This window comes from Ictalurus punctatus, chromosome 8 (assembly GCF_001660625.3).
Source record: "Ictalurus punctatus breed USDA103 chromosome 8, Coco_2.0, whole genome shotgun sequence".
Classification (NCBI taxonomy): domain Eukaryota; kingdom Metazoa; phylum Chordata; class Actinopteri; order Siluriformes; family Ictaluridae; genus Ictalurus; species Ictalurus punctatus.
Window position 1 is genome coordinate 10,837,016 of NC_030423.2, and position 13,608 is coordinate 10,850,623.

At 36.6% G+C, this 13,608-nt stretch overlaps 1 protein-coding gene across 3 annotated transcripts; it reads left to right on the top strand.

Annotated features, from left to right (window-relative positions):
- The first annotated feature begins 821 nt into the window (after window positions 1-821).
- Window positions 822-11,136, top strand: mtmr7a (myotubularin related protein 7a). 3 transcript variants are annotated; one of them, XR_006982939.2, is made up of 14 exons: window positions 822-1,052; window positions 1,345-1,467; window positions 2,623-2,785; window positions 3,722-3,879; window positions 4,044-4,172; window positions 5,127-5,261; window positions 5,357-5,489; window positions 7,647-7,756; window positions 7,844-7,969; window positions 8,882-8,931; window positions 9,013-9,213; window positions 9,355-9,489; window positions 9,880-10,149; window positions 10,282-10,302. XR_006982939.2 is itself a non-coding variant. In XM_017473333.3 (14 exons), the coding sequence occupies exons 1-13, from the start codon at window positions 1,029-1,031 to the stop codon at window positions 9,926-9,928; spliced, it is 1,536 nt and encodes a 511-aa protein (XP_017328822.1). In that variant the 5' UTR covers window positions 822-1,028; the 3' UTR covers window position 9,929; window positions 10,023-10,149. The 3 variants fall into 3 exon arrangements, 2 of the variants coding, with proteins under 2 accessions (XP_017328822.1, XP_017328820.1); XM_017473333.3 differs by lacking the exon at window positions 10,282-10,302 and having other exon boundaries at window positions 9,880-9,929; window positions 10,023-10,149; XM_017473331.3 differs by having other exon boundaries at window positions 824-1,052; window positions 10,023-10,149; window positions 10,282-11,136.
- The last annotated feature ends 2,472 nt before the right edge of the window (window positions 11,137-13,608 follow it).

Genomic DNA, 13,608 nt, shown 5'->3' on the forward strand with positions numbered 1-13,608 from the left:
GTTCCTAATTAAGTGGTAGGTGAGTGTAGTTTCCCAAACCAAACCCTTGCTTTGAATTATTTTAACTGTTCATTCATCTTTATCTTAGTCAGGGTCAAGATGAATCCTATACTAGTAACACTGGATGTGAGGCAGGAATACATCCTGGATGGAATGCCAGTGTATTACAGGGCCCTATGCACAGTGTTACGATCCGGTCTAGGTCGGGCCGCAACATGCAATAAAATAAAGGGTTGGCGAGACCAGGTTTGCGTTTGCTTTGTTTTTTATTTTTAATTCTTCCTTTTTTTAAAAAAAATATATTGTGGTTTGAACGTCAGAAGCCGGTCAAAATAATAAACTAAATTTCCCTCTAACTGTACCAAAAGAAACTAACTATCCTAAAGGAAACGAAAACATACGCACATATTCACACACTCTGGAAACCCTGGATATGCCCTTAAAATTCTTTTTTTTCTTCTTCTTAGATCTAGATGATTTATTTACCAAATACAGTCATAGAATTGTCCAGATTTATTTTTTTATTTTTTTTTTTTTATAGCCAAAATCACTTTTCTACATGAGAGTCTACAACAGCTAAAGTAATACTGTATTTTAATGACTATTAAAGTTCAGCTCTCTTTTCAAATGTTTTTTTTCTTGTGGTCACCAGTTCATTACAAATGAATCTTTTGAATTTTTTAAAATTATGTTTTATTTTTATTTATTTGCCCACAGTCGTGTTTTCTTGTTGCTGAAACATGATCAGAACTTACACCTTTGTAGGGGTTTAGTTGTATTCATGTACCACACAGGGTCGGCTTTAGGACCGCGCGGTGTTTCCACGGAGCTAACGGTGATTCACCCTATTGACTGGGTAGACTATGATCACATCAGATTCACTTCGACAATATTTATCTTGTGTAATCTGTCTAATTCGTTCAAAATGTTCTGAGACAATATACCAAAAAAATCTTTTTAGTATGATGCTTACAGCTGCTACCGGAAGCTGCTGATAAATGCTGATTTGTGCTGTTTGCGAGTGAAAGATGGAGCACATCAGATTACCAAAGGTAAATACAAAATAATGGTTCGTACAATAACTGTACTATTTTATTGGCAAGAGCATGGTTTCAATTGCCCGTGGGCTTGTTTTTACAATATGTGATATAATTCAGTTAGTTTATATATTGAATGACTGTAATAAATGTCTTTTAGTGCGTTCATAGGCTCGTAGGTTCATTAACAATGGGTAGGCTAATGTTGTTTAACGTTATATTAATATCCAGATCTATTAAGGACTTTTGCCAAATTTTTCATTTTCATTCGTAATTGTTATTGAATTTGGGCTGCGTCATATTTCAGGTTGAAAAAGTCCAGCTAGTGGACAGGGGATGTTCTCACAGGGCACGAGTTGGAACACTATATTTAACAGCCTTTCATACAGTGTTTGTGGATAATGAGGCTGAGGATCTCAGTGAACTGTGGGTAAGTGCTTATTGACATTATTTGCTCTCTCTCTCTCTCTCTCTCTCTCTCTCTCTCTCTATATATATATATATATATATATATATATATATATATATATATATATATATATATATATATGTGTGTGTGTGTGTGTGTGTGTGTGTGTGTATAAAAGTTTGGAGACACAAAATTTGGATCATGGAAACTGAAATCTTTTTTTTTTTTTTTTAACGGACGACTCGGAGCAAAATATTCCGAAAATCAGACAATAATACCAAGAATACATTTCTGGAAATCCTAGGCAAAAAAGGCTATCTACTTTGAAGATGCTATAATATTATATTATTTTGATTTGTTTTGGATTTTTTTTATTACAACATAATTCCCATAGTTTCATTTGTGTTATTCCAGAGTTTTGATGACTTTATTATCATTCTAACATTTGGAGAAAATAAAAATAAAGAATGTGTCTAAACTTTTGATCGGTAGTGTATGGTATATTGGTATGATTGGCAGGAAGTCAAATTGTCCTTCAGCAAGGCCCTAACCATCTAAATACAAGCTTCAGCCAATAATTAAACATAATCATAAATTCATTCATTCATTTTCCTATTGTTTTCCTGATGGGATCATGGTGATGGCCAGTCCAGCCTTCTCTATCCCAGCCTCAGATTCTAGCTGCTTCTGCGGGATGCGGAAAATATTACCATCATGATTTTTCACTTGCAAGAAAAAGTCACTGTTTGCATGATGGAAATAATATATGTAAATATTTACAAAGGATATTGTTACATTTGGTAAGCGTCTGTAACATTTCTCTTTGTTCATGTGAATTTGAACTGCATCCAACCACATCTCCCTCACTTGCTTAATTCGTTCATCTCTAATGGATCAGGTTAAATATTACAGAATTTGAAATTATATTGTCAACAAAAAATAAATAAAGTAAACTCAATGTGGCATGTCAGTCACAGGTGGTCTGAGTCTCCAAAGACTCAGAAGTCTCTTTAGAGAGCTATCAGAAGAAGAAGATGCATGAAGAATGATGTCAGGGACATGGAAATGTAAAAATGGTCTAATTGTTATAGTGTTTTTGAGATCCTTGGTCACATATATGAAAATCTCTGATTGACAAAGCTTCGCAATTACGTATGCTCTGGTTTTTAATCACAGGTGCTGCATAGTCTGGTGTGTAATATTAAGAAACAAAGCAGTCCTGCTCTGGGACACTCACTTCTCATTCAATGTAAGAACTCTCAGCTTATTCAACTCATCATCCCACAAGAGAGCGACTGCAATGATGTTTTTATGTCACTCTTACGACTCTCCAGGCCAGGTAAACTGAAATATTTCACAAATCTTAGATATGATCACGTGGTTTGTTTTTGGACATGGATGCCTTCATTGTACCAGAGGTGATAGACAGACGTCTTATAAATTCTCAGGCACAAATGAGGGAAAATAATTTATATAAAGAATTTAAATAAAAGTCATGGTGGCTTAGTGGTTTGTACATTTGCCTCGCACCTCCAGGGGTTGGGGGTTTGAAACACATTTCCATCCTTTGTGCGCGGAGTTTGCATGTTCTCCCCGTGCTTCTGAGGTTTCCTCCGGGCACTCCGGTTTCCTCCCCCAGTCCAAAGACATGCGTTGTAGGCTGATTGGCATTTCCAAATGTCTGTAGTGTGTGAATGGGTGTGTGAATGTGCCCTGAGATGGGTTGGTGCCCCTTTCAGTGTACCCCCCGCCTCATGCCTCAGTTCACCTCAGTTCCCCTCAGTTCCCTGTGCCAGTGCTCCAGGCTCCCTGCGACCCTGTGTAGGATAAGCGGTACAGAAAATGGATGGCTGAATGGATGAATGTTCTAATCTAGTAGATTTAATACTAAAAACTCAGTACTTAAAGACCCATAGGGCTTCACAATTTTTTGTGAACCACAAATAAAAGCTGCTAAATTAAAAATGGAGTCTGCAAAATTTGCAGTGTTACAACACCTTTGCCTGGAGCTAATGCACACAGTGTTAAATAACACCTCTTCTTCGCTATTTCTCTATTAAGTTTTGTATTAAGCTCTCATCAGCTTTTCTCTTTCCTCTGCAGTCATGTGAGTCTTCAAATATACAGATATTCAGATATTTATGATATTTCTTCTGTGCCATGATGGTTAACAGACTCCCAGTGCTTCCAGTTATATTCATGATTTCTTTTCAGTCATATGTACTGTATTACTGTGCTGTTACGTTTTTTATTTTGCAATTTTTCTATCTTTCAGAGCGATACGAGGAGCTTTATTGTTTTTCTTTCAAGACAAATTTCAACAAGGCCGAAAGGGATGAAAATTGGGACTTTATAGACATGAAGGCTGAATATAGTCGCATGGGAGTGCCAAATAAACTCTGGCATGTCACCTCTATCAACCGAGAATACAGGGTCAGTGTGTATCTCAACTGTTACTTTCTGATGTTTGTCTCCAGTGTTGAGAAACGCACAATATGGAAGACAATTGTGGTGACATTTAATCAATGTGTGACATGTATATATGATGTTTATACACTTATAAATGGAACCTGTCACCTTTACTCCATCTTCTCCAGGTATGTGACACTTACCCCGCTGACCTGTTCGTACCTAAATCAGCCACGCTCCCTGTCATCATAGGGAGCTCCAAGTTTCGCAGCAAGGGCCGATTTCCTACGTTGTCATACTACTGCAAAGAAACTCAAGTGAGCTTTCAAAACTTTTAGGGGCCCTTTTCATGACAGATTAGAAGCCGTATGGCCTGCATGTTATTAGTCATCTGTTATCTGATAGTAGTGCAAATGGAATACAGCAGACTTTAACACAGATAAGACATATTTTTTCCCCACCTGTACTGCAGTGGGTATTAGCTATATGTTGTCAGTGCTGAACTTACTCAAATTGTCGTAAACATTAAAGTGTATCTTCTGCCCCAGAATTATCCAAAGTGAAGTTGTCAGTATTCATTTGTCTGATAGGTGCTTAAACGCAAGCATAGTCCCCCCCGCCCCATATGGGGTTGCTCAATCAGTACAGGTCATTCATTTTATTGAGGTCAAGTATTCTCCAAAGACTCATATTTCTTTTTGGTTGTGTTAGTTCAAAGAGCAGTTAAGAATATGTGACCTCTGCATGCAAACCAGGGGTATGTGACAGAAATGGCTGGGTCATAGTATCAACTCGTTTCATGTCTGTGTCCCCTGTGTGGTCAGGGTCTAAAAAAAATTATATCCACATAGCTTTCGATTTTTTTAAAATTTATTTATTTTTATTTTTTATGAGGGGAAATGAAGGACAACTTCTCATGGAATAGGGTAAATTTCATGGAGAGAACAGTTTGATGTTAAGGGCTCTGTGCATGATTTATTATCTGTGGCTAGAGGTCTCCTGATGATCATTTCTATTTTGTATTAAAAGCAGCAGATCAGTTGTGCCCCTCAACACGTGTTTTCATTTCTTTTATATGCCCTCATATGGAAACAATGGAAAAAGTACAGCGAATGGGAAAATAATGGGGAAAGTAATTAATCACTTAATTCAAATGACTTGCTTTTGACCCATTTGATTATGCAGACATATACACCCAGTGTAGCTTTTTCTCACAATGTGGTTTATGCAATCAAGGCTCCATTGTACCAAAACTGTATTTTCCATCTCAGGCAGCTATATGTCGCAGCAGCCAGCCTCTTTCAGGCTTCAGTGCCCGCTGCTTAGAAGACGAACAGATGCTAGAGGCCATTATGAAGTCCAACCCGAGCAGCCGATTCATGTATGTTGTGGACACCAGACCCAAGGTGAGTGCTAATCTTTATCACAATGATAGACATGTTTAATAAAATGTGCATATGATGGCTTTATAGAGATGAAATCATAATAATCCTGGTTTCAGCTAAACGCAATGGCAAACCGGGCTACAGGAAAGGGCTATGAAAACGAGGATAACTACACCAATATAAAGTTTCAGTTCATCGGCATTGAAAATATCCATGTGATGAGGAACAGTCAGCAGAAACTGATCGAAGGTACGTATGCTGCTGCTTATGTATTCCGCATTTAACCTGTAATAATTAATCATATGAAGGACACATTACAGGCACAGTATTTACTGCATGAATCAGAGCGATACAATGCCCTTGTGGTTTTTTTTGTTTGTTTTTTGTTTATTCATATTTCAAATAGCTTTTTCATATTTGATATGTTTCTGTATCGACTGCCAGATGTTGTTCCTATGGTCCAGTTTATCAAATTATGTCACACCACCTGTGAGGCAGTATGTGTCATTTGCTAGCTACTGTACATTACATAGCTGAGACGCTAGCCAGCCTTTGCAAGTAAACAGATGTCACGTATTAGACGTAGTGATGTATGACGATACCAGAAAGAGAGTCCTGAATGTAGTGCTTGTTATCATTTTCAGCTTATAAAAATCTCTATCACAAAAATAGGTACAAGTTAACATGTTGACTTTATTACAGTGTTGCAACAATATTGGAACGCATGATAAAATGTTACACAATTAGGATGATATGTACATTTAATATTGGTGCGGAGTTTCGCATGTTCTCAATGTGTTCGCATGGGTTTCCTCCGGGTTCTCCGGTTTACTCCCACTGTCCAGGTAGGCGGATTGACCAAGCTAAATTTCCCCTGGGTGGGAATGAGTGTATGAATGCATGCACAAGGTGCCTTGGGATGAACTGGTTTCTCATCTTGGGTGAATTCTCCTACCTTGTGCCAGTCCTAGATCCGCCATGACCTTGACCAAGATATGGTGGTTCTTGAAGATGGAGTAGTAATAAGAGGTTTTGAAATAAAAACATAGTTTTTTCATAAATTTTCATTGTTACACTACCTTGGGCTGGTATGTCTAGCAGTTTCGCATGTAAGTGAATGGTGGGAAGCTGCTACATACATCTACTATACATTTCCTTTGATTATTCTTGTAATACTGCTTGTAGTGAGACAGGAACACTAGTGCACTGGGCCCACCAAGTGGTCTCATTCACTCTAGTATAGAAACTAAGCATTGAGATTACTTAGACTGGACTGTAGGAGGGTTTCATGGTAACACTAGAGGGAATTTATTAAGGAATGCTTGAATCCATCTGGCTTTCATTGCTTGACTATTTTTATTTGTTTTTAAGTTGACAATCGGGGACCCTTTACCCCCATTTGAGGGGCGTGAGAATGATTTGAGTCACGCTTTAAAAATAATAGTATTCTTAGCTTTGATTTTACCCTCAAAACATTAGGGAGTCCAGAGGGTGTATACCAGAGAGTGGCTGTCCAACTGAGACAGCATGGCAGCTTTAGGTCTGATTACATTAAAGCCAGTTGGAGCCTTTCCCTCTCTAATTCTTCCCAGAATCACGATTTTCCTAGAACACAGATCTGAATTTAAGCACTTTCACTTCGAGGAAAGCCATTAGCTTTCTGGAGAATATTTTATGCTTGTTTTAGATAAAAGTATCATAGGTTGACCGAGCCATTGCACACTAATGAAACTGTCACCAGGCTCTTGTACCTTGTCCCAAAGGAGAGGTTTGTCAGTGTTATATTTTAAGTAAAGCACATGTAATTACACACTTTTGAAATGGCATACAGTTACACATGACCATGCCTTTGAATATTGTGTCATGTTCATGTTAATTTTAAGTTACTGATGTTGTAGGGTAATTTCAATACAGAGATATGTTTTATACTTTACACATGCTGTGAGGCTAAATGCTTTGTGTTGATAAATTATGCTATCCATCCGTCCATTTTCTACGCCGCTTATCCTATTGAGTCACGGGGAACCTGGAGCCTATCCCAGGGAGCATGTGGCACAAGGCGGGGAACACCCTGGACGATGTTTAAATTAGACTATAACAGTTATATTTCTTACATACACTGTTATATTCCTTCTAAATATATAGAAACAAATGTTGCAGCACATTACATTAGTGTTGCTTATTTTTCAACATCTAAACTAACGTACTGCATGCCAAATATGAAGTTGTCATTTTTCCTGTGTTCTAAACAAAATATTTTTCAAATAATGTATCAATACTGATGGACAGATTTTCATCACCAAGAGTCCTATGAAAATCTGCTATTCGTTTTGCTGTGCTGTATGCTGTTGGGTTATATTTATTTATTCCCATGGGTCAGTTTAATAACAGTGTCTCATTCCACAGTGTCTGATCTTTGTTCCTCATCCATGGGGGAATTCCTTTTAGGCCTGGAAAATTCAGACTGGTTAAAACACATCAGATCAATATTGGCAGCTGGAATCTTTGTTGCCAGGGTAAGACACAGGACTGATTTTGAGCAAAGCACACTTGTGTCCAGTACTTCAGAATCTCCAGTGCTGATTGAATGAGTGTGCCTGCAGGCTGTGGCAGAGAAAGGCATCAGCATCTTGATCCACTGCTCGGATGGTTGGGATCGAACAGCTCAAGTGTGCTCCATAGCCAGTGTGCTTCTTGACCCTTACTACAGGACTCTTAAGGGATTCATGGTAAACAATAGTGTTATATATGTGATATATATATATAATATATATATATACCATAAAGATTTTCCTTATACTGTATCTAATCAGTTTATAGAAGATAGGGCCCAAAAGCCTGAGTTCACTACTTAAGAACACCCAGCTCCAAATAATAATTAAAACGTTTATATAGTTGATGCTTAATATTTAAGAATACATTAAAGACAAATAAACGTGTCTGGCTGGGATGTCCTTTTATTTAAATATAATATTAGCGATCATACACTTCATTTTTAAAATTGCTTTAATGCATATTTCATTCAAATGGTAACATGCTCCTAAACTAGACATAAGTGCTGTGGTCTATAAATGACTAACATTGTATTTAAAAAATAAAAATGAGTACTTATTTAAGGAAGAATTGTCATATAAGTAATATAACTTGACAATCTTGCAGTGTTGTTGAAAATGTTCTTATTATTACTTTTAGAGTTCTAAGAGTTTTTTCTACCTTGCTTTATACAAATATCGATGAGAGTTGATGATGATGATATTAGTCTACTTTGTGTGCACATGTAAAAGGTTTGTATTTAGGCGAATATCATGCTTATGGGCCTTTTTAATGCTTAGGATTTACTGTGTCTGAGTCTGGTCGAGACTCTCAGGGAAGAGCCTAGTTTTGTAGATTCTTATGAGAAACCCATCAGGGTGAGTGAGATGAACATGTCCTGCAGCATGGATTAGCTCTTGTCTTGGAATCATATTTCTAAAGAAAATTTAATTTCCTGTTGTACAAAATGGGAAAAAAAAGTAGGTCAGTAGTATTCTGGATTATGTCAGAATAAATTAAATACTCTGCCATTTTGCAAGTGGCGGTAAGTTTACTGTAAATGATCAGATCATATCTTTATGTTTCATGCCTGCCTTTTTTGTGTGTAGGTGTTGATTGAAAAAGACTGGGTTTCATTTGGACACAAGTTTTCTCATAGGTAAGATATGCTTTATACTTTAACCTATGCTTCTGTACATATTTTATGTTTCAATGTTTATTTCAAATCATTTATATTTAGGTACAGCCACTTAAACGGAGACCCCAAAGAAGTGTCTCCTGTTATTGACCAGTTCTTAGAGTGTGTGTGGCAGCTTATGGAGCAGTTTCCCTGTGCCTTCGAATACAACGAGAGATTCCTCATCAGCATCCACAATCACATTAATTCATGTCAGTATGGCAACTTCATTTGCAACAGTGAAAAAGAGAGGAAACTTCTATGGTAAACCTTTTTTTTAAAAATCAAATTAAGATGCATATTGTCTTGTGCACTGTGCAGTCCATACCATTCAAATCTTTAGTGTTGACATGCACTATGTGCTGATTTTTATTGAAAGAATGACCATTTTATTTTTGTCTGAAGTATTAGAGAGAAGACTCACTCCGTCTGGCCTCATTTGTGGAAGAATAAACTGGACTGCATGAACCCTCTGTTCAGACCAGACCACAGTCAGACCCAAGGAGTTCTACATCCCATTACTAACCCCTACTGTTTCAAGTGTGTTAGAGCACATTTTTAATAATTTCTTTGTGTGTGTGTGTGTGTGTGTGTGTGTGTGTGTGTGTGTGTGTGTGTTTGTGACATTTTCAGTTACTAGTTACTTATTCCCATTGGTATCATTTTATACTTGCTAAAAATAAAGCACTGATTTCAAATAACCCTAAAAATGCTTTGAAGGTATTTATGTAGCACTGTCAACAGTCAACCGCAAGTATTTGAGTCTTCAATTACTGCAATCTATTGCTATAGTAATAATGAATAGAATAGAAATATTCATAAACAGTAATATAGTAGTTATAATATTAGTGCACAGTTCACCACAATAAACACACCATAGTACTATAAGATGCTACAAATGTTGATTTGAATTTTTCATTATGTTTATAGTTCTAGAGACCTGCCCATTTTTTTTCCTTCACTGGGCAGACAGTATTGAGGTATTTGTTTATGAGTTATCAGTAAGAATACACTAGAGTGCAATTACACACTGTATCAGTGGCAGTGTCTTGTGGTTTTTATTTGTGGTTCAGGTTCTGGAGGGGTTTGTACAATCAGTTTGACCGAGGCTTGCACCCACGTCAGTCTGCGCTCGAGAGCCTAGTGGCTGTGAAAGAGGAAACTCAACAGCTAGAAGAAGTTCTGGTCATTTGTGAGCAGGTAGGGATCATGGCCTCACAGACTGCTTTTAAATGACTAAGAAACTTTAGAAGCCATGGTTGTTTTGATGTTGTATTCATACAGATCTATTTCTAATATGCATAGTGAACTTTTTGTGATTCTGTGTTGTAGAAACTGGCTGCACTGGCTAAGGAGCCATTGAAAGGCCTCAGTGTGAAAAATCATGTGCCAATGTACATGGGCCTAGCCAACATACCTCAGGACCACAATGGAAGATTTTTTGGCACTGGCCCTAAAGTTCTCAGCCTGTTCGGAGATACACCAAAAAGCTATGGCAGGGAGTCAGGAGAAGCACACTTCAAGTGTCATTCCTCAACCAATGGCAACGCATTTCCAAATAAAGATGAAGTCAAAGATCCTGACTTTAATACTGCCTAAATGTAGGGCTAATGACAAATGAAAAGCCATATATAAAGAATGTATTTAACTATACAAAGAATGTGTGAATTTCATGTATGCATTTGACTTTAGTTGTTCACTCAGTACTCCTCAAGTCTGTGTGCCTGTATTTCTGTCAGTGTAAAGACCAGGGTTAATATTTGGTACGTGTTGGTTTCACATTTGCATGAAGTTATTTGTGTTACAAACATGCACATTGCAAAACACCTCATAATGCTAGTATATTTATTTATTCTAAGACCTGAAAATCAAACACATGAGACTGAGATCTAACCTATATAGTAAATAACACTCCTTTTGTTTGGAATATAGGTCGGTATGTTTACAAAATAGGTCGAATACATTGACTGATATTCCTGAGCGTCTAAGTCCAATTGTTAAGCATGTGTTCTCAATGCTTGTTTTAATAACTGTATGAACATTACTACAAATTGGTTTATTTTTATGTTGAACGGTTGAAAGTGGGGATATGCTGAACACATGTAACCTTGGGTTATACATTAATTCTAAAATAAGGTCTGAATGATTGCAATGTCACTCAAATATTAATAAATAATGTTAATTTTACACTGTCGCCTCATTTTGTTTTGTATCATGCTAATCTTGAAAGCTGCCTAAAGGTTTGATTAACATTCATGGGGAATATGATTAGATATTTTTCTAAAGATTTTATTTTAATATTCTATTTGTACTATTATAAAGCTGAAAACATGTTTGTTTTTTTTTACAGGATTTGTTATAATAATTAATGTAATTATTTTGCAGGGCATTTGAAAAACTAACTTATTCACACCTTAAAGGGTTCGCCGGTTTGTCCCTCTAAACTAGGTTTCCCTTTTATTTTATAACTCTGGAGCCATTCTAAGAAACCTGGTTTTCTAAGCGTGTGATTCCAAGTTACTGTAGCATTTATATTTTCCTAAAGGAAAGCTTCACCCTGAAATACAATAAATATATTTCTATCTAATTATTTGTGATGTGTCTAGGTATTCTCGTGCTAATTTGTTGGTGCTGTATTTTCATTATTCCTGTAAAAACGTGTTGTCTAGCATGCTCAACATGTCAAGGTGGCATTGCAAGTACAGTTACAATGATGTTTAATAGGACAAACAATTCAAAAGATCTCAAACATAAGGCCGATAATGGTCAGGTTTCTCTGTTCCTTAAGCTCCTAAAAACAAAAGAGCAAGAGTGACTTTTTCAGTGACATTCAATGTCCTAGTTTAGTAGACAACAAAATGCTGGATTCAAAGTTCCAGAATGCATTGCAGCTGTACGATGCAGTTCTGCTGAGTTACATCAGAAACTCAGCTCCACTAGTTGTGATCTACAAAATGACAAGAAAGATGGCTGTTGACAGACTAATGGATTAAAGTGCTGCTGCACAGGTCGGTTTAGGTAGAGATGAATTCTCACTGGCCCCATTATCAACCGGTAGCCGAGAGGCATTGTGGGTAATAGTAGAAACTGCTAGCCAAAGTGAAGATACACCAACTTGTCACTGAAAGAAGTTTAACTCAGGATTGAATCATACAATAAATATTTTTGCAAAATTGAACTTCATATTTTGATTATAAATACTGATATACAAGTTATTCTAGGTAGATTTTTCCTTTAATCATGTCTAGGTAGGAATGACATTCTTGGCTGACTTTCCCACTTAACAGAGGAGCTACCAAATCGCTAAATATGTTGTCTTATTAAAAGCAAATGAGAATTTCTTTACAAATCCATGCAACATTGTTTATAATGAGAATTACGAGAAGGTGCTGGATCCTTCTGTGGTTTTCTTAATTTTATTGCAGAACATGTAAATACATGAACAGGGAGATCACATTCTTATCTCGAATATGATACAATAACTCAAGAGCAAAATAAAACAAACATGTGGATACACATACACAAATAGAAGAAAAGTGTGATATTACAGTTATATTACAGATTTAAATAAGCTTTCAAAAAGCATGAAACATCTGGTATTTTTGTTGGTGTGTATAAGTCTGAGGGACAAAATTAGAGATTTTAATTTGAAAGAAATATTGGAAGACACAATGCAGATTCTCACTCCCCTTGCAACTGTTGCACATTTCTGAATTCTGTAAACATTATTTTAAAAAATATCATATTTATTTTCTTTTCACTATTATACACTTTACTTGGCTGCTACTGCATTAACTGCTATGTCCATATTTGGTATAAGCTAATCTGCTGAATACTCAGTCATAGTATGTTATGTTTACATTTATACCATTTTTATATTATATTGTTACTCCTTGACTCCTTCATACTCTTTGGACCTATCTTTTGCATTACCTGTTATATCGGACGCTTCCACAGTAAAACTGTGTACTGGTCGGCGCTACACTGTCACTTACTGTGCCTATTGTCCTGTTTTAATTGTTACTGTACTGTCCTGCGTTTTTAGCACACATTTGCACGTGCACTTTATGTAAAAATGTGTAGATCTTATTTAGTTCTGCGTCGTCTCTTGTGGTTAGTGTGATGTTTTATGTAGCATCATGGTCCTGGAGGAACGTTTTTCGTTTCACTGTGTACTGTACCTTACCAGTGTATGGATGAAATGACAATCAAGCCACTTGACTTGACTTGACTTGACTATATTTGTTAATGAATGAATCATTTTGCGTATAATATAATAAAGTTCGCACCCTGTCCAGGGTGTACCCCGCCTTATGCCCGATGCTCCCTGGGATAGACTCCAGGTTTCCCCGTGACCCTGAAGAGGATAAGCGGTATAGAAGATGGATGGATATAATAAAGTTGGCAGCACATTCAATATATATTATATATATATACATACATACATATATATATATATATATATATATATATATATATATATATATATATATATATATATATATATATATATATATATATATAGTGAGAGAGAGAGAGAGAGAGAGAGAGAGAGAGAGAGAGAGAGAGAGAACAAGGAGTGATTAACTTCTGTGTAGCACTAAAAAAATGAAAGCCTCTCTGGGTTTCTCGTTGCGCGGTGACGTCAGTGATCACAAC